The following is a 21,230-nucleotide window of genomic DNA, read 5'->3' on the forward strand; positions in this document are numbered from 1 at the left end:
CCCCCATCCCCCCCCCCCCCCCCCCCCCTCCATCGGCTTTGTCTTTTGTCAGTTACATTACATTGTCTGATTTTTTTTTCCTTCGTAAGGGGTTTGTTTTGAAGGTGAATCAGCCCTTGGGTTGTTCTTTTGAAGACTGCATTAAAGAAATGAGAATAATGGCTGGAGTGCGCTCTTAGGTTTCCCTTATCTTCTGTAAATGAGCTGTTTTATCTCTATTTGCGCTCAGTGTAACAGAGAAGCCCCGGCAATTTCATTTGAAGTTACCTGATCTAAAGGTGTGTGTGTCCTGCTGTGAAGTGACATTAGGTGAAGTGGAGGCTTCCCTCCAGAGACCAACAGCCCTTATGTGAGAACAAGCCAATATGGGCAGATAACCAGCATATCTCATTAAAGCTTTATAGTCGCTTATACATGCTGTGTCATACAGCCGTCACACCCCCGCAACACGTGTCTCTGTTGAAGTGTTGTGTCGTTGCTTGACTAACGTTACCCAGCGGCATAAGGAGAGCTTGGTTTCAAATTTCAACACAACTTAGTCAACATTTACACCTGGTATTAAGATGGTGAACAATTATCTATCCATCAAAAAGTGACAGAAAAATATTAAGCAGCACAACTGTTTTCAACATTGATAATAATAGGTAATAGATAATAATTTCTTTTGAGCAGCAAATCAGTATATTAGAATGATTTCTGAGGGATCATGTGACACTGAAGACTGGAGAAATTATGCTGAAAATTCAGCTTTGCATCAAAGGAATAAATTACATTTTCAAATATATTAAAATAGAAAAGATTCATTTTAAATTGTAATCAGATTTCACAATATTACTGTTTGTTTCTACTGTATTTTGATCAAATAATTCTAGCCTTAGTGCAGTTCTTACTGACCCCATGCTTTTGAAGAGTATAATTTTTTTAATTTTTTTTTGGGGGGGGGGTATATCATGTTGATTCGAACGGCATCAGATTACCTGCCAGATTTTAGGGTTTTTCCACCTTCAAAACCTCAATTTAAACCGTATTAAAAGGTGAACACAGTGATATTTTTGGGATGACTGATCGGATCACTGAGACAGACCTTACACAGTACATGTGAGGAGATTTAAAAAAATCTGGAAATTGGAATCCTTCACTACTTTGAGATCTGCAGCAGTTCTTGTGAACTTTGTGTGGGTCAGAATCAGGTCCATTTAATACTGTTACTCTATTCTTTTTAACTTTTTAGTTGTTAACGGTTCTTGAGAATCTGCATTCCACTTCTGAGAATAAAATCTGCTACTAGTACTGTAAAAACAGGGCTGCGTTCAATTCAATTGACATTTATTTGTATAGTGCTTTTCACAGTACATATCGTTTCAAAGCAGCTTTACAGAAAATGCATGTTTCTACATCAGAGGTGACTGTGTCCATGTAATGTCCATATTTCAGAAATGTACAGTTCTAAGATAATACAAATCATGCAGTTAGCTAGCATCATGTATTCATTTAGGCTGAAAAAAAAAGAATTATTAAGTTATGATCATATGATCTGAAAACTTGGCAGTTGTGTGTGTTGATTCAGAGTTGGCGTCATCTGATGTCCTCGCAGTGGTTGGCATCATCTCTTCACAGGTGTTATTATTGAATCCACAGCATCACAGCAAAATTAATAATGTTGAATTTAGTTGTAAGCTCTTTAACTCTTTCCCCGCCATTGACAAACATTTCTGTCATTTGCGAGAAACTGCTCCCCCACTATTGATGGAATTTTCGGGGCTTTAATAATCATATGCATATGAAAAATAATGTGATCATCAACATTAAACAGCATATAAATCAAAACTGCCTAATGTTACAGAATGAAATGTCGACCCAGGACCTGCTATAGGACTGAGCTTTTTACTCAAAATGTTGCTTTTTTATAAAACTTACCTACATTCAAGTGTTGATAAAAAAAAATAATGATTTTTTTGTTGTTGTTTAAAAGCAGACCTTTGTTTAAAAATTGCATGTTCAGATATTCATAACACAAAATATTCTGGGGGACAGAACTTTGGCGGTGGCTGGCAACTTTTTAAAAAAAAACATTGGCTGGGAAAGAGTTAATTATAAATAAGAAACAAACAAAAATATTTAAACAAAAACATTCATATTTTAATGTTTTATAGTTAGGACTAATTATGGGGATGGATGTTCTTCAAAAGTACTATTATATAGTACTATTATATTTGGAAGATGGATTACCAGAGGGAGTTCAGATCAGGGTGTGTTCTGCCAAAAGATTAATCTGGAGGTCACACATGTAATAGTCTCAGCCTCAGACGTCACGCCCACGGAACGTTGGCTAAACGTCTGATGCATATGGTACACTTAACTGGAAACACTTCAGGAATGTCGAAGTCGTCATCTGATTGGTTGAATTTGATCGGATTTCCGGGGGGTGCGAGTGTCGCGTTTATTTTCGGTCTGCCGGGAAACAAAGCGCAGACGTGTGATTGCGGAAGAAAAACTGTTGTGTTTACATGAGTGACAATGAGCATTTATCAAGATCAGCTAAACGTAGGATTCTCAAAAGTATGCGAGGTTCACGGCATAGACTCTATAAGAGATGTCCAGGAGTTTTGTTTGAGGCACTTAGTGGAGACAAAAATAGATATTTTAGCCTGTTTGCCGACGGGATTTGGGAAGAGTATTATTTTCCAAGCCTGGCCGACCCTTTGTCAGCATTTATAAGGATTCCCAGCAGATCCAACTTTACTAGTTGTGTGTCCCCTCCTATCTATTACATAGCTGTCAACCCTCCCGTTTTTCCGGGTTTCTCACGTATTTTAGCTCTTTTCCCGCTGTCTTCCCGTTTTATTATTTTCCCGTAAAATATCCCGTATTTTTACGCTCTGATTGTGTGAGACGTACATGCTCGGGCAGATTCGGCTTGAAGTCGTTCATCCTCGGATGCGGCGCCGCGCGCGCTGTTACAAAAAAAGCTGTGCACACAGCCAAGCGAAATGGGGTCTTGCCTGTCTTGCGCACCCAACGCGTAATCTTTGCCGCGCTCGTGCGGACGCGTCAAGTATAAACAATTATACTCCGTGTCAGCGCGCGCTTTGATCGGTAAAGGAGCACAGACCTCTCCCTAATCATCTCCAGCAGCCCCCGAAGCACCACGTACCGTTTCCCTCGTAAACTGATATTAGTATTTAAACATTCTCTGATAAAAAATGTTTAAAAAATGACACACTTTCTCTAATACACACACACTGTCTCTTTCTCTCTCACTCATTTGTAGTTATAAACTCTTTAGACTTTTAATGATTAGTGCTTTATTTTTAAAGTTTGTGGTGGGTAAGAATCGTGTAAAAAAAATCCCTTATTTTGGGGATGGATTCCGGGAAATATCCCTTATATTCAATGTTCAATGTTGACAGCTATGATCTATTATGGAAGATCAAGTGAAATACCTAACTGTGAAGGGGATATCAGCCGCGTTTGCGGGCAAACATGAAACAACAGACGCTGACATCGCAGCTGGCCGATTCAGTATTGTGTTCGGTTTTCTTCTCCTCCTTTGATTTTCTATGCTGACTGACTTGTTGCACGCCGGTCTGTTGTTGTGGGGACATTTCCACGTGACGCTGAACGAAACGAACTGTAATTGGTTGTTTGACATGTCGGTCAAACGGCCTTATGGGCGGGCCTTGGCCAAAGAAAGCTGCTATGAGTTCCAGACCTTCAGCCGTCAGTCTGAAGGTCTGGCTACGCGAGACTACACATGTAAGGAATCTTCTGTCTTGTGCTTTGAGTAGGAGGTGGAAATGTAAAAAAAAAGATTTATTATAAGCTGGACAAAAACACTTTTATCTGTGCTCTGAGATAAAAAAAGGAAAAAAACTGGAGTCTGGAAATTGGCTAATAACCAGGCCTTAACGTTTGGCTTGCATTTTTCATCAAATTGAGGCTGTTATTGTGCTTAAAAATTATTTAAAAGGCTGAAGTGAGGGGTGAGGGAATGGAGTAGGTAATAATTGCTGTATGACTTCATGCATTGAGGAAGTTTGTGAGCAGATGTTTTGTGGCAGGGACCTGTGGCCTCAGAAAAACAACAGAAGTTGGCACTAATAATGCTTGTATTGCATAATTGGCTAAATCATTTGAGATTGTCATTGTAAGACTAAATTTTGCACAACTATGCAAGCACACATGCGTTTAAAGGCACCAAGAAAAGGCCATTAGCAGCACCAAACCAAGAATATGACATATAACTACTGTTTCCAAACAGGTTTTCAGAACCCGCACCCAGCTGCAGTTGTTTGGAAAAACAGGTAGTCCTGCTAAAAAAAAAAGCTATGTTTAAAGTATTGCAGATGGCTCACTTATAGGCATTTGAGTTGCATTCTGCAACTAGGACTTTTAACATAGAAGAAATATGCACACACCACTTTTATAAGACACATTGTAGTGGGATCAGAGGATAACAAAAAATATGATAAATAGGAAATCAAATACATTTCTGACAGTGATGCCCCATCTGAGGCCGGTCTGTGTATTGCATCAGCCAGGCCTGTGAAAACCACAGTCAAAGCCTGTATGCATGAGAGAATAGACTCCCTAAAAGATCAACTGTGTACTTTCATACATCAAGCTGTTACAATGTGTAGGTGTGTATGTGTTTGACAGGTTTCTTGTACAGTACATGAGCACTGAACGGGAGGATACAGAGACAGCTGTAGGGTAATGCACTGATATTGCTGGCAGCTCGTATTTGCAAATATCAGCAGAAAGGCTTACTGGTGCTTATTGCCTATGCAAGTCTTTTTATGTTTGCTGGTTCGTGTCCTGCTCTTGTTGCAAAGACTTTTTTTGCAACATAGCTATTAATAAAGTGTGTATGTGTCTGACTGTTCACTGAAGAATGTCATATACGCTCAATGGGCCTTGTTCATGATACACAAACGGAACGAATTTCTGTGTGAAAATGTTTGTGAAAGTATTCACAAATAAATTGCAGCATTGTGACGATTCGTTCAAGACACGCAGAATGAATTTGTATATTAAATCGTTTTGCAAACCATTCTCGCATTGATGGTTGATTTTGATAATCTGTGTACGTTACTGTTCAATAGTTTGGGGTCATTAAGATTTTTTTTAAAGAAATGAATACTTTAATTTAGCAAGGATGGATTTGTATTTTCTAAATGTATTATGGTTTCCACAAAAATATGAAGTTTCATGAGCATCAAATCAGTATATTAGAATGATTTGTGAAGGATCATGTGACACTGAAGACTGGAGTAAAAATTTCAGTTTTGACCTCAGGAATAAATTATATTTTTAAATATATTCAAATATTAAAATAATTGTAATTATATTTCACAATATTTCTGTTTTTACTGTATATTTGATCAGATACAGTAAATACAGCTTTGGTGAGCATAAGAGACTTAAAAAAATCTTACAGATCCCACTTTTGAATGGTAGACTAAATCGAAGGGCCGTTTGATTCCAGAATTTTCCAGATTTTTTTTAATCAATGGAGCTAATTTCCAAATTGCAATTCCAGACTCATTTTCTCAATTCATCATAGGGAAGTGAAGTGAGAACTTAAAATAAACAGTGCAATATATACTTTACACTTATGATTGATATGGATGTTAAGATTTTGTTTAGCTACTGTGCTTTTAAAATCTGGAAATTTAAATGTATTGGTGACTTTCTTCTGTGGAACACAAAAGAAGATAATTTAGAAACAAAAATGCCTCAGTGTCCCCCCTCCCCCCATACAGTTCCATACAGTTCCAGTCAATGGAGTCCAATGTTGTTTGGACCCCAACATTCTTCAAAATATCCTCTTTTGTGTTTTGCAGAAGAAAGAAATATGCGTACAGGTTTGGAACAACATGAGGGTGAGTAAATTATGGAAAAATGTTAATTTCTGGGTGAACCTTTTAATGTTCACAAAACATAAACAGGTTTGTAAGCCCGTTCTATGTTTAAAACAATTTACAGAGAAATTTCTGCTGATCGTGTTCCACGAATGAGGCCCTGTGATTGCTAGAACTAAGCTGGAAGACACTTGATGTTATAAAGACTGAAATTATGGTCCGGTTGTGATCGTTTTTGTAAATATTGAAATGGGCTCACACTTAGCTTGGGAGAAAGTCAATTTATAAATGTCAAGTGCACTTAATCCAGGTCACAGGCGCTGCTAACATTTGCACAGTGCAGAGAAGACAAAACGCCCCAGGTCGTCACATCATTCTCTCCTGTCACTGTCTGCAGCAGCGTCCTGTGTGTCATTATGACTCTCAAGCCTGTCACTTGAACAAGCAATCTGTGCTGTTGGTGCGATGGATGTTACGCACCTCATTTTCGCTTGTTCTGTCTCTTTCTTCCTTCTCTCTTATCATATTTCATGTTTTTTCAGCTCTGACTCAGATGGTTCAACACACATTCACAAGATCACAAGTGAACGGCAGCCATTTTGTCTTTATGACAGAAAAAAGAAACAAAATAACTTTGACCCCTCTTTAATCCCAGCACCTTTACTACATGATGTTAGCCGCATGCTTTGTAATAGATATTCTTTTGTCTGTCTGTTCGTGTGTTTGTTTTGATCAATTGTATATATGTATTAACTAGTAAAGTTAATATGTTTCTTTCAATAGAGGCACATCCAATACTGTTCTGCAATCACTGAACTCGTCCCTATACCCCCAAGTCCCCCAGATACAGGTTTGGTGAAGGTTCACACTGAGAGCGATTTATTTTTTTAACTATATATATATATATATATATATATATATATATATATATATATATATATAAAAATAATGTTTTAATATATTATAATTTTATAGTTAAATATAATTTTATGTATGTATATATTTATGTAAAATATGAAATATATAATTGAATACAATTATAAATGTAATAAAATTACAAGATTAGCAGCAGCAGTGTGAATGGCCCTTACCTGAAATGCTTCTTTCAACAGCTCGAAAACTGGAAACTGCAGGCTTCCTCTTTAAATAATCTGCAGGAAAAACATCCGTGAGCGTTGCGGTCTGCCTGCACTGTCAGAAATCCCTTAAACGTGCAGTTAGTGAATGTGACAGAGTATCAGCATTTGGAGAGAAAATCCATCTGCAGGTCTTTTGGGACTTTAATGTCATAAAAATGAGAAATTAAGCCCCTAATTCTTAGCAGTCAGATATTCAAATGTATCCGAATCCATCATAAGCTCTTTCTCTCTCGCTCCCTCTCATTCTATTTAAGTGTGAAGTAGTCATTTTCCCTTTAAATCTCCACTTGAAATTTGAACAACTAAAGATACGAGTAAACTCTCCATTAGCAACCTCAATGAGTGCCAGCTATCGATGCCCATTTCGTGTTTTCCATTGAGAATCAATCCCCTCTAAACACGGCATGTCCGTCTCTTTTTCTTAGGCTCTGGAAAATGTGCTCACCCAAATCTCCTCCTTACCTTGATTTGAACAGTGCCTGCTATTGAAAGCATGTCTGAAATGTGTGTGTTTGTGTGATTGCGGTCCATGATGGTAGATGCTAGTTGTTAGAAATGAGCCTGATTGGATGGTTCATTTGTTCTCCTTTGTAGAGCCAAGCCGAGGCGCACTACAAAGGCAGTAAACATGCCAAGAAGCTCAAAGCACAGGAGTCCACGAAAAATAAGCAGAAAAGTGCAGCCGCCCAGGACAGCGTCGCTAAGACAATCACCACCACCAACACCACCACCACTTCCTCCTGCACTGCAGTCACTGCCAGCTGCTCTGACCAACCAGGTTAATAGCTCCTTTTGTTCTTGCTCCACATCACCTGTCCCATCCTCTTTCTCCTGTCCTTCCCTCGCCATGTGCGTTTAACTCCATGCTTTTCTTCCCGCCGCTCTAACCCCGAATCCTCGCCACTGTTTACACACTCCATGTGCTTGTGTTTGTGTGCACTGCACGTAGTTCCTCATAAAAGCATCTAGACTACGTTAGGGTAACCAAGGGCGTTCTCGTTGTTCGTGTGCCGAGGTAAGCAGCAGCCCTGCTGTGGCAGTAATAAGCCACATGCTTTATCATGCTAACAACAGAACACTTTTCCTGCAGCTCTGTTTGCTTCTTTCATCATTACCTGCATATTGAGTTTCCTGCGCATGATCTTTTTGTCTCTTTTTGTGTTGCGTTTAAATGTTTAATTATGTAAAACGCTTACGGAATTGGAACAGGCGGTAGGATGCGTGCTGGGATGCTGTTATTTTCGTTTTTTCCATCCTCTCTGGCCTTTGATTCGACTGAATTAGATTTGTGTTACATTTCAAAGAACATAATCATCTGATCTTTGCTTCACGCTGTGACCCACTCAATTCCAGGCCCTTGTGTCTGATTAAGAATTAAGACTGGGATGTACCAAGACGCATGCCCTACGGGGTGCAAATCCGAGCCAGAGCATACTTTCCGAATTCGCTGGTTCTCTAGCTACAGTCTCTGAGACAGATTTGGGTGCGTCTCGTTTATTAGGCAGTGGTGTTCCTCATTGATATGCAGTGTCTTTGCACAAATCAGGCCAAATGAATGTCAGCCTGATTCACAGATGGCTTATGGGTCCTCACTGTCATGCCGTCGTATTAGTGCGGTGTTGATCTCGGACTGAGGCTCGGGAGGGGGATGCTGTTTTCGTCTCTCCCCAAACCCTGGCAACACACAATTCAGTCAGTTTTAGTTTACATGGGAAAACTTCAAGCATTAAATCATTAAAATTGCTAGCGCCAGTGCTTTACGTAATAGCTTGCTTTATGTAATTCTTCAGAGCTCCATGTGTTGGATTATTCTGGGATGTGTGTGCACGGTAATTGCTCTGTTTGTTTGTTTTTTTTTGTTTTTGTTTTAAGATCTAGATTTTTTCAGAAAGGATATAGCAAGGTCATTTCAACATTGCGGTCACTGCTTGATCTGCATCCAAACAAGTGTCAGTTGTTCTCACTGTGGCTCTGTTCCAAAACCTAGGCAGCTGCCTACATAGGCTGTATTTTAAGGCATCATAAACACTTTTGTTTCAAAGGGTGGATTGCTTCTTTTAGCCAAATTAAGTTTGAATTGTTTTATACCATTCAAATTTATACCATTTTTTAAAAAAGAAATTAATACTTTTAATTTTCAGCAAGATTACATTAAAAGGTATCAAAAGTGCCAGTAAAGACTTGTTACAAAGATTTCTGTTTCAAATTAATGCTGTCCTTTTGAACTTTCTATTCATCTGGTAAACAAATCTATCAGATTACTGTTTTCAACTGTAATAATAAGAAATGTTTCTGGAACACCAAATCAGAATATTAGAATGATTTATGATTCATGTGACACTGAAGACTGGAGTAATGCTGCTGAAAATTCAGCTTTGACATCACAGAAATAAATTTAATTTTTTCAAATATATTAAAATAGAAAACAGTTACTTTTAAATTGTAATAATATTTCACAATATTACTGATTTACCTTATTTTTTTTACTGTAAATAAATGCTGCTTTGCTCTGCTATCCTTCAGAAAGTAGGCAATCTCATAATGCACTGCATCTGAAAAAAAGCCAGATAAATATTTATTTACACATATGCATTTTATTATGAGGTATATCCAAGACATTTTTATTAGTTAATGCATTCCATGGGAATCAAATCCATTACCTTGACACCACTTACTGCTGTTTGAGCTACTGTAGAATATTCGTATAAATCATCCGAAACCAAAAACTTTGATTATAAAAGTTTAATCTAATTAAAAATGACCTAATATTTGTGTGCTGCATGTTTTTATGCTTATTAAAGTATCACACTGTTAGCTTAGCAGCGCGTTAGATTTTTTACTGCCTATGTTGGGCATTTTTTAAATGAACAGCTGCCTATGTAGAGACAGTGAGGCAGGTTACTTTGATTTGCTACAGAGTTTATGATTTCTGTTAGTTTTGAAAAGTTTTCCAAATAGTTGTACTTTATCTCTGATCTGTCTTCTTATTCGGTTACAATACGTTCTTTATGACTCACCACAAAAAAAATAGTGAGAACAAGAACAAAGAGGCATATGTCTCCACCTACCTCGCTTTGGAAGATTTGATATATAAACTGAAACTGGGAGAGAGAAAAATGCAAAAGAGCAGCAGTTCCAGCCTAGAGGTTCAGGTTAGTGTCAGTGGGTGTAATGTCACTGTATAGGGGAACATTCGACTGTTCTGGCTGCTTTGAGTCCTCGGGGAGAGAAAAAAAAAAGCAAGAGCAGAAAGTGACATTCATATAAACCAGCGGAATATTCCCTCAGAAGCCTGTTAGAGAGTGGGTGGAGAGTACAGGCATCCGACATCAAGTACTTCTAGGGCCTCCCGCGGCATGTAACGCTATGACAAGGGCGTAAGGGTGGTGGGCGATCCAGGGGTCACGTCCTATCACATTACAGCACGCGGGACCCGAGCAGTCACTGGTGTTAGAAGGTAGCCTGACCCTATCCAGCGCTGTTGTAGCCAGTGCTGGCGAGTAACTGGTTATATGTAATCCGGATTACGTCATTTGATTCCAAAAGATGGCGTACTTGTAATTAGATATACAGTACCGGTCAAAAGTTTGGAAACATTACTATTTTGAATGTTTTTCAAAGAAGTCTCTTATGCTTATCAATCCTACATTTATTTGATCAGAAATACAGAAAAAAAACCTATATTTTTAATATTTTTTTGGAACCTGTGATACTTTTTTCAGAATTCATTGATGAATAAAAAGTAAAAAGAACAGCTTTTATTAAAAATATAAATCTTTTCTAAGAATAAAAATATTTTTATATACTTTTTTATAAATTTTATCATCATCCTTGCTGAAAAAAATTATACATTTCTTTAAAAAAAAAAGAAAGAAAAAAATTACTAACCCCAAACTTTTGAACGATAGTGCATTACAAAATATTTATATTTTAAGAAAAGAATATATATATATATATATATATATATATATATATATATATATATATATATATATATATATATATATATATAAACCCCCACGTCATTGAGACTAATCAAATATTAAAAAGACATGAACATTAATGTAGTCAATATACATTTTTTCTAGTTATGCTCAGCTTTAAAATATTTCATCTGCAAGAAATAGCTTTTTTATGCTTAGAATACATTATCCAGACACACGCAGGGGTCGGCAATTATTGCTTGGCCCGCCGGCAATAATATCTGGCCCGCGCCGCAGCCTGAAAAGTTCTGAAAGACATTCAAAAGAGTCTGTGGATCGCTAGACACACCTCTAAAATAACCGTCATGAAATGTCTAATATTATATTAAATGCGTCTCTTTAGCACGCGTTGTGTTTATCGTGCAATTTATACACGAAAATGTGTTTTTACGTGCATATGATACGCAGTTTTTCGCGTGCATTTGATACGCACTTTATTGCGTGTAATACACACGCATCCCACACCACTAATCCTACCCAACGTATAATACACACGCACCAGACACCACTACTAAACCTACCCATGCGTATCATATGCACGTAAAAACTCTTTTTCGCGTATAAATTGCACGATAGACACAATGCGTGCTATAGAGACGCATTTAGTGTGATCGGGTTGTCGTTGCAGATAAGACACACCGGCTTTGCATTTACAAAACTAGGTAGGATGAACGCATAGTTGTCTTTTTATTATTCTTTGTATAACTATTTTCGCTGTCAACTTCCCTTTTTAGACTCTTTGATAGTGCCATTTTCTCTCACCAGCTTAAATGTTAACACGACGTAATAGCGTAAAAAAAGTAGCTATGCAGTTTAGTAGGCTATGCGAGGATGCCAAGGAATAATTCTAAGTTTAAAAGTAGTCTACGTCAAATAATTATTACAAATTGTATATATATATATAAAAAAATATTTAGCAGCACAACTATTTCCAACATTGATAATATATTAGCATATTAGAATGATTTCTGAAGCATCATGTGACACTGAAGACTGGCGTTATGATGCTGAAAATTCGGCTTTGCATCACAGGAATAAGTTATATTTAAAGTATATTAAAATAGAAAATCATTATTTTAAATTGTAATAATATTTCACAATATTACTTTTTCTATATTTTTGATTAAATAAATGCAGGCTTAATGAGCTTAAGAGACTTCTTAAAAAAAAAAAAAAAATATTACAAATATTAATGTTTCCTAACTTTTGACCGGTACTGTATTTCACTTTAATAATACTCATAATCACAATACAGTTACTTTTTATTGATTAAATAATTTCATATTATTCACACAATGCCAGTAAATTATTAATAATGTATTGATTCTCTAATGCTGGTTAATGGTCACATTACATGCAGCTGTTCAAGTGTTTTATTTTTATTTTTTATTTAATTCATTGTTATGATATTAATTATTAGTATTGTCACAAACCCCCAGCAGTTCCTTCACAAACCCCACTTTGAGGTCCTTCATGTTGTTGTTAAAAAATGGAATATATTTTATTTCTTTATAATTTTATATATTATATTTTTTATATAATTTTTTTATTTAGTTTTAAGTTTTTTATATACAATATATCTTCTGTTATGAATATTATGCTAAATACTCCTATTAAAATGTATGTGTTAGGTCAAAAGTAATAAAAAAAAAAGGTCAGAATACATTACCAAAAAAATGTAATTTGTAATCAGTAACGGACTATAATTTGTGTTAGTAATCTCTTCAGCACTGGTTGCAACTCGTTTGACATAGAGTGCTTTCCTGCAGTGAAGACCTTATATCAAACCCTAACACACAAAATAGTGGAAAAAACAGACAGGAAGGTGTTGAAAATGTGGCAGCGCATAATACAACATGCCGAGCCCTACACCACTAACTGTCAGATTTGCTCTTTTCTTGTTTCTTTCTCTCTCTCTCTCTCTCTCTCTCTCTCTCTCTCTCTCTCTCTCTCTCTCTCTCTCTCTCTCTCTCTCTCTCTCTCTCTCTCTCTCTCTCTCTCTCTCTCTCTCTCTCTCTCTCTCTCTCTCTCTCTCTCTCTCTCTCTCTCTCTCTCTCTCTCTCTCAGAGAAAAGTGCAGAGCCGTTGGCTGCTCACAAAGTCCCTGCCTCCCCGCAAGCCTTTGTGGCAGCTCCCGCTGCGCCCGCGGTGGCATTAGTGCCCAGCCCATGCAAGACGGCACCCGCGCATGCCAGCCCACCCACCGAGCCGACAGGGCACGCGGCAGCCCTGAAGAACACCTCCAAACCAGCAGCGGTGCCAACGGCCCCGTCAGAGCCCAGCGTGGAGTCCGAGGACGAGAAAGCCAAGAAGCTCCTGTACTGTTCGCTGTGTAAAGTGGCTGTCAACTCCCTCTCACAGCTGGAGGCACACAACACAGGTGTGGCCAACATCTGCCTCCGCATCACACTCTTTCCCACGGCTCCCTCGCCATTATGCCTTCTTCTTTATCAGAAATGTTTCTATGAAGTGACCCTCTGAGGCTTGGGAGTGTGGAAATGTACTTGCAGTTAAAACATAAATCAGAACCAGTGTAGCGATGTGAAGCTCATCATTGATAATGTATGAAGAACAGGAAAATGTAGACGGGTTTCCCACAGTCAAGGAAAACCTGGACATATTGCGGAATTTTAAAAAAGCCTGGAAACGTCATTGAGACTAATCAAATATTAAAAAGACATGAACATTTATGTAGTCAATATACATTTTTTCTAGTTATGCTCAGCTTTAAAATATTTCATCTGCAAGAAATAGCTTTTTTATGCTTAGAATACATTATCCAGACACACTATAGAAGAATGTGTTCAGAGTCGGGCGGGTGATAAAGCTACAAAATATCGTGATATTTTTCAGCCTTTTGACAATATTCAGTATGTACACACTGTTTAAAAGTTTGTGTATATTTTTTTTTTTATTTCAGTCAGTTCAAAAGAGTCTTCAGTGTCACATGATCCTTCAGAAATCATTCTAATATGCAGCTTTGTTGCTCTTTCTTATTATTATCAGTTAAAAAGTTGTGGAACCTGATGGGTTTTTTTCTTTGATTAATAGAAGGTTTAAAAGAACAGCATTTATTTGAAATAGAAATCTTCCGTAACATTATAAATGTTTTTACTGTAACTTTTGATTAATTTAATGCATGTAATAAAAGTATTCATTTCTTATTAAGTTTTCAGGAAACACAGGGCGAGATGTAATACATCCTTTAACCCTCTGGGCTTCTTCGGTCAAAAATGACCGAAACAGTATACGTTTTGAAATGTTTAATTTTTTTGCTTCATCGGAGGGGATGAAACTTGGTGACTTTTGTTGTATTACCTATGTGAACACACAAAAAAATCAAGGAGATGATTCGGATATGTTAAAGGCTCTTAAAAAAAATAGTCACACTTAGCTTCCTTTCGGTCAAAAATGACCGACTAAGGAAATGAATGGGAAATACGAAAAAATAGGAAAACTCAGAGAAACTTTTGGTGGTACAAACTACAGATCAGCCACTGTGCAGAAAAAAAGTGTACAGCAATGAAGGGGTGACACTCTAAAACATCAAGAGTGCAAATAAGACACACCCCCCCCCCCCCCCCACACACACACACACACACCCACGCACACAAACACACACACACACAGAGAAATGAATAGGAAAGACTGCAATAGCAAATGTTTAGAAAATGCTAAATAAAATCAAAAATTAAAATAAAGTACAAAAGATAGGCTACTCTTTCTCGCTCAAATACACACACACACACACACCTCATCATGTCTAAAACAACAAAATGAATCAAAAAGCCTTTCTATGTATTTATATAGGAAGCCTACAGGCGGTTACGGACATTACACACATTTATACATTTTTACTTATCTAAAAAAAAAAAAAAAAAAAAAAAAGTAGTCTTTTAGCATATCTAAATATATATCTAAATAAAAAAAAACGAATAAGAGAGAGAAATCATGTCTAAAACAGCAATAGGAATCAAAAAGCATTTCTATGTATTTACATAGGAAGCTATGGGCAGCCTACAGGCGGTTACGGACATTACACACTTTAAAACATTTTTAAAGCCACTGGATGGCGGTATTCTCACTTAAAAAAATTATATTTTATATTTAATTTTATTATATTTTAATGTGCCACGTTGAGTTTTTTGAATTTTTTTATTTTTATAATAATAATTAAAATTAAAAAAAATTCTAATGGAAAAAATAGCTCATAAAAATTATATAAATAATGCAAAGTATCATAAAAATCTTAAAAAATTCTAAATAATAATAAGAAAATATTATTGAACAAAAATATATTTGAATGGTTTTCCTGGGGGGAAAAAAAGTTACATTTTAAGGCTTCGGTCTTTTTTGACCGAAAGGAAGCCAAGTGTAACCCCTAAACAAAGAAGCCCAGAGGGTTAAGTGCAAGCGCGTAGCAGGAGAATGTACTTGACCTGGGCAGTGTAGTTGTCAAAGTGGAGGTTTTTTTCGGGTGGGCATCCTCCCTTGGTGGGTGATCCGAGGGACACATCGTCAGTAGTACACCTCAAGCTTCATTGGATGTTTCGACTATTATAACTAGACATCCTCGGTTGAGGAAGGCCCTACGGGGGTGATCAAGTCCCCGCAGTGTATCCCCCCAATCACCCAATCAAGCTGGAGCCCAGCAAGAGTCTTGTCTCTTCATCCACAGCCACTGGCTGCTTCTCTCAGCTGCCTCAGACATTGCTTTGATGGCCTGGCGCAGGCTCTGGCCTCTGATTCCCAGGGGCCTCATTTATAAACGTTGCGTACGCACAAAAGAAGGCGTACGCCGCTCTCTACGCAATAATTGGTATTTATAAAAAGCAAACTTGACGGTAAAATGTGCGGTCTTTCACGCAAGCTCTGACCCAGGCGTACGCACAAAAACGGGTGAAATGAGAAATGGCGACACCGTCGGCAGATGGAAGAAACACGTGAAAGTGTGTGAAACTGTAGACCGTTGTGTAAAATAAATGGCAATACTGCCTCATAAATAACACGAAGACGTCACAAAGCAAGTATTACAATTAACAGCCTACACGAACACCCGTTTGATCGATCTGCAACAGAAATGCAAATTAACACATATTTGCAAAAAGAAAAGTGAAATGTTCTGCAATAATATTGGCATGTTATACAATTCATCCTCATAAATAAGATGGTAAACAGAACGAAATAATGTACAAAACTGATATTCTCGCCAATGTGTCCGTCTGGCGGAGCAGATATAGCTAGATAGTCAGTCAGATAGATAGATAGATAATTAGGGAGAGATAGATAGATAAATAGATAGATGTATTATTTGTCCACTGGGGAAAGTTGTTTTCATAGTAAAAATGTCTTTATCAGCTACGGAATCATGGTATTCATGCAGGTATTTCATGCATATGCCTTTAGTTTGTTTTATTTTTGATAAAATAACGTATGACGTATGTCTAAACCATTCAGAAAGCTGCAAGAAATTACATTTGCGCTGAACTATTTCCCATTTCCAAGTAGATTATAACCGACATCTGTAGCTTGTCATTTCTTTTTTATTTCGGCCACAGTCCGAGGTTGTGAGGCTACAGCATACGGCGTCTGCAACCTTTTGCCACTCAAGTGCCTTTTTGGCATTAGTAGCTAATGCCCACACTGTGCCCTCCAAACAACATTTTTTCTCCTCTTTTCCACCTCGCCAACGATAACTTCTACTTCACATTGAATGAAGTAACGTTTTTTTGATTTCCTCTATGTTTGCCATGATTTCGCAATCGATGAATATTAACTTGTGGGCGTTTCACGGACTATTTATGTGTAACTATGGGCGTGACATGAAGCCGCAAAAGCTGCGCTACATTTAGAATTGATTGTGATTTATTAAGGGGAAAATGCGTAGGATGTGCGTGCGCACGGTTTTATAAATCCGAATATTTCTGTGCGTACGCACGTCCTATGTTTCATCCGTACGCCACTTCTGACGCAAATCCTACGCAAAGTTTTATAAATGAGGCCCCTGGTCTCCAAGCAGTCTGGTGGTAGACACTGCCACAAACCCCCTGCACCCCACCTCCACTGGACGGACTTCAGTTTTCCATCCGCGATCTTGTGCTTCAGCAGCTAGCTCAGCATAGCGTAGTTGTTTTCGCTCGTATGCCTCGTCCACTGAGTCCTCCCAGGGTACAGTGAGTTCTTCTTCAGAGAGGGGGACCGGAGAACTACGTCAGGCCTAAGTGTGGTGATTGCAATCTCTGGAGGAAAAACGAGCCGCCGACCAACATCCACTAGCATCTTCCAGTCACAGGCCCCTCGAAGCTGACCATGCTCCAGAGAAGTTGGAAGAAGTTTTAGATCATTTCTAAAAAAATCTTACTGATCCCAAATTTTGAATTGATTCAATTGATAAATAAACGTAGTATTTGTCCTGACATTTTCATACTCATTTTGTGATACGCCCTTGTCTCACAACTTGCGAGTTAGTGAATATTTAGGAAACTTAAAGTACACATAAGCCCCTTTCACACAGCGCTTTGAACCCGGCAAATTGCCGGCAAATTGCCAGAGTGCCTTCTGTGTGAACGCAAACACGACCCGGGATTGATGCCGGGATCGATGCCGGGTTGGGGACCTAGTAACATTGCCGTGTTCAGACCGGGAACGCACGCTGTGTGAACAAAAGCCGTAACCAATGCCGTGTCGTAATGATGACGCTGAAGTGAAGTGAAAGCAGGCTAGTGAAACGGTATGTAATACGCTAGTTTATGATCGAATCAGAGAAAAAAATGCACAAGCGTGGTTTCTCCAGAGAGAAATCGCAGCTCATAAGCAAACTACACGTTGCTGAGACATTACATGTCACATCGATGTCACGTGTCTTTCCGGAACATACACGGGTTGTGTGTGAACGCACTCTCTGATTCCGGCAAATCACTGGCAGTGTGAATGAAGCAAAATCAAACGAACCCGGGTCAAATCCCGGGTCGCTTTATCCGTGTATTTTCCGGAATCTCTGTGTGAAAGGGGCTATACAGTCTTGCTTAATATTATACCTTCAACAAAATCACTGTGTACTAGTATATTCCACAACCGTAGGCCGTAAAAATAAGCATAAGTAAATTCAAGTTCTCATCTGACTTAATTGAAATATTCGGTGTTAGAAATTGTGCAACGTTAGATCAATGCAGCCGAAAGCCTTACAGCTGCACTGAATAAACAGATTTCTTTCTTCTACTTTTTTTCCTTTAAGCCAGAGAAAACATTCTACTTTGTCTGTTTCACCAGGCTCAAAGCATAAAACCATGCTGGAGGCACGAAATGGAGCTGGCCCCATTAAAGCGTACCCCAGACCCGGGTCCAAACTCAAAGTTCAGGCCACACAGCTTAACAAAGGCTCGGGCTTACAGAACAAGACGTTTCATTGTGAAATCTGTGATGTCCACGTCAACTCAGAAATCCAGCTCAAACAGGTATTCAGTTCAGTTTCAGTGTAAGAGGATGTGTTCTTGTTAGCACGTGTCTTTGGCTGCATTCGGCATGATCATTACTTATGCAGTTTACAACAAAACATAACGTGTGCAGTGATGAATAATGAAAGCACTATAAATAGTAATGTGATTCTGTGGCTTGATCTTACCAGATTTGCATGCGGATAAAATGAAGTTGTACTTCCTGTTATGCTGTTTATGATGGTTCAGTTCAGTGTTAAGTTTGGTCACAAATGTCTGTTTTCTTCACAGCATATTTCCAGCAGGCGGCACAAGGACAGAGTGGCTGGCAAACCCACCAAACCCAAATACAGCCCGTACAACAAGCAGCAGCGCAGCTCCAGCTCTCTGGCAGTAATGCATTATTTATACTCTTCATAATCAAGCGCTTTCATCAAGTGTTTCTCGCAGCTCAAGTGTCAGTGCTGTGAGGAGTTGTTCCACACTTTCTAGGCTGACAAATACCTCTCTGGGATGCTAATGCATCAGAGGGGCTTAATGCTCGCATCTTCAAATTATATGCAAAATATGCTATTTGTAGTACAGTTGGCCCTTCGCCAAGCTCCGCCTCGCTTGGTTACTGTTGCTGGCTCAGACGAGCTTTACAGAATGTCACATAAGAAGAATACATTTTTTGGTTTTTGTTATTTTTCTGTTTACAATATTTTAGGATCATTTCTGTAAATCGCATTTGAAAGTATTGCACAGATGCACAGATTCTCCAATCTATAGACTTGCATTAGAAAACTGTAACATTTGAATAATTACTAATAACAACAACAAAAAGAATATTAATACTAATATTTTTGTTTTTTTTATTATTTTGTATTTTATTATTATTTCCAGTAAAGCATTAAAATATTTTAAATTATTATTAGTAGTAGTAGTAATTATAACAACAACAATATTAGTATTTGTAAAGTATTAAATAATATTATCATCATCATTATAGTTGTTGTTGTTATTACTATTATAATATTTACATAAAGTATTAAACTTAATAATAATTATTATTATTCATATTATATCATCATCAATAAAGTATTATTAATAATAATACTTATTATAATATAAATAATAATAATTTGTAAAGTATTAAAATAACATAAAGTATTATTATTACCAATAAAGCATTAACATATTTTATATTATTATTATTATCAGTAATAATTCTAACAACAATATTATTATTATTTGTATTATTTGTAAAGTGATAAATAATAATAACAACACCTTCAATAACTCTTCTTTTGTTATATTATTATTATTATTCATAAAGTATTCAACTTCATAATAATAATATTAATTATTAGTAGTAGTATATCATGTATACAATGGAGTATTATGTTCAATAGTAATACTTGTAATAAAATGTATTATTATTTGTAGATTGGTGAACTGAAGGAAGAGGTTTTAATTTCTGCTTATAGTTGACTATTTTTACATTCCATGTCTAAAAACAATTTCATAAAACCTCAGATGTACATGATGCATGCAGACCAGAGTATATATGTAATTACATCATCACAGGCTTTCAGGTTCAATAATCACTCTAGGCCATATAATCAATGTGCTTTCGATTAATTGTGCAGTCCTCGTTTCTTTATTGATGCAGACACTGTTCTTTCTCCTTCACCAAATTGATTCAGTGTTTATTTCTTTCCTTTTCCTCCAGGCCAAACTCGCCCTGCAGAATGACTTGGTGAAGCCCATCTCACAGGCTTTCCTCCACACACCCTTCGCCCCCACCACCGTCCCGTCCATCTCCCTCCACCCTCGTCCCAACACCTCCATCTTTCAGACGGCCTCGCTTCCGGCCTCCTTTCTCCGCGCCGCTCCAGGACCGATCCGACACACCGCGGGCTCCATCCTATTTGCGCCTTACTGAGACGTTTCTGGAACTATGCCACACTACGTTCAGATCTTGAAACAATGGTGTGTTTAGTGAAACTTTATCCTCAACTGTCCTCACCATCGCAAAACCCAGGAAGGATATTCCGTCTTAGTGAGGACTTTTGCATTTGAAAACACTTCAAATAAAGTGTTGAACTGCTTCCTGAAAGACTTGAATTATCATGGTCTTCCTTTTCAACTCAACCAACCCCGGACAAGCACATGCCTGGAGGCGCTGTCAGAAACGACCCCAAATCTCACGTGTTCAGTCAACGGCTTGATGTTGTCAGGGAGCCTGTGATGCAGTTTTTGTCTTGTATCGTGTAGTCAATAAGCTCAATCACCAGTTCACTCTATCCTTATCCTTTCATCTGACAGGAAACACAGCATTTCTCTTCTCCGTGTGCTCTTTTCGTCATATGCAGTAAGTAGATTCAGCCTGTTTTTATCATGATTCAAACTCTCTTTTGTGTAATAGGAAAAGCGTGGGCCTTTCATCTCTCTATGATATCCTTATTTGTCACGAGACTGTACTCTGCAGCTCTCTGACGATGCAATAATGTATAGATCATTAATATTGATATTCTCCATTGTGTATTTAATGTTTACCTTCCAGGCTGCAATACTAGTTGTATTTTACGAGCTGGAGGAGAACTAGCTATGTTATTTGGTACATTTATTTTTAGAGATCGAGAGAGAACAGTTTCCATTCACTGAGAATTCTTTAAGTCCATAGTATATATGTATGAGAGGCTGTACATAAAGATACTACATTTTCAATAAAATAATATATTTAAATGATTTCTTCATTAATTTATACTGTATATTTCTTTTCATGAATCTTTATTGCTCATTAATAAATGTTTAGTAAAAAAAAAAC

At 37.6% G+C, this 21,230-nt stretch overlaps 1 protein-coding gene across 5 annotated transcripts in view; it reads left to right on the forward strand.

Moving 5' to 3' along the window:
- znf385b (zinc finger protein 385B) overlaps nt 1-20,585 on the forward strand; it is a 106,812-nt gene extending 86,227 nt beyond the window's left edge. For 4 of the 5 annotated variants that reach the window (XM_056265695.1, XM_056265700.1, XM_056265699.1 and 1 more), the window contains 6 exons: nt 5,847-5,885; nt 7,598-7,781; nt 13,054-13,365; nt 18,255-18,439; nt 18,710-18,811; nt 20,133-20,585. In XM_056265695.1, the coding sequence (XP_056121670.1) occupies nt 5,847-5,885; nt 7,598-7,781; nt 13,054-13,365; nt 18,255-18,439; nt 18,710-18,811; nt 20,133-20,345 (1,035 nt within the window). In that variant the 3' untranslated portion in view covers nt 20,346-20,585. The remainder of the gene's footprint in view (nt 1-5,846; nt 5,886-7,597; nt 7,782-13,053; nt 13,366-18,254; nt 18,440-18,709; nt 18,812-20,132) is intronic. The other variant, XM_056265698.1, reaches the window with a different exon arrangement.
- The last annotated feature ends 645 nt before the right edge of the window (nt 20,586-21,230 follow it).

The sequence above is a fragment of the Rhinichthys klamathensis genome, unplaced genomic scaffold (genome assembly GCF_029890125.1).
Source record: "Rhinichthys klamathensis goyatoka isolate OS25496 unplaced genomic scaffold, OSU_Roscu_1.1 h1tg000237l_1, whole genome shotgun sequence".
Lineage (NCBI taxonomy): Eukaryota > Metazoa > Chordata > Actinopteri > Cypriniformes > Leuciscidae > Rhinichthys > Rhinichthys klamathensis.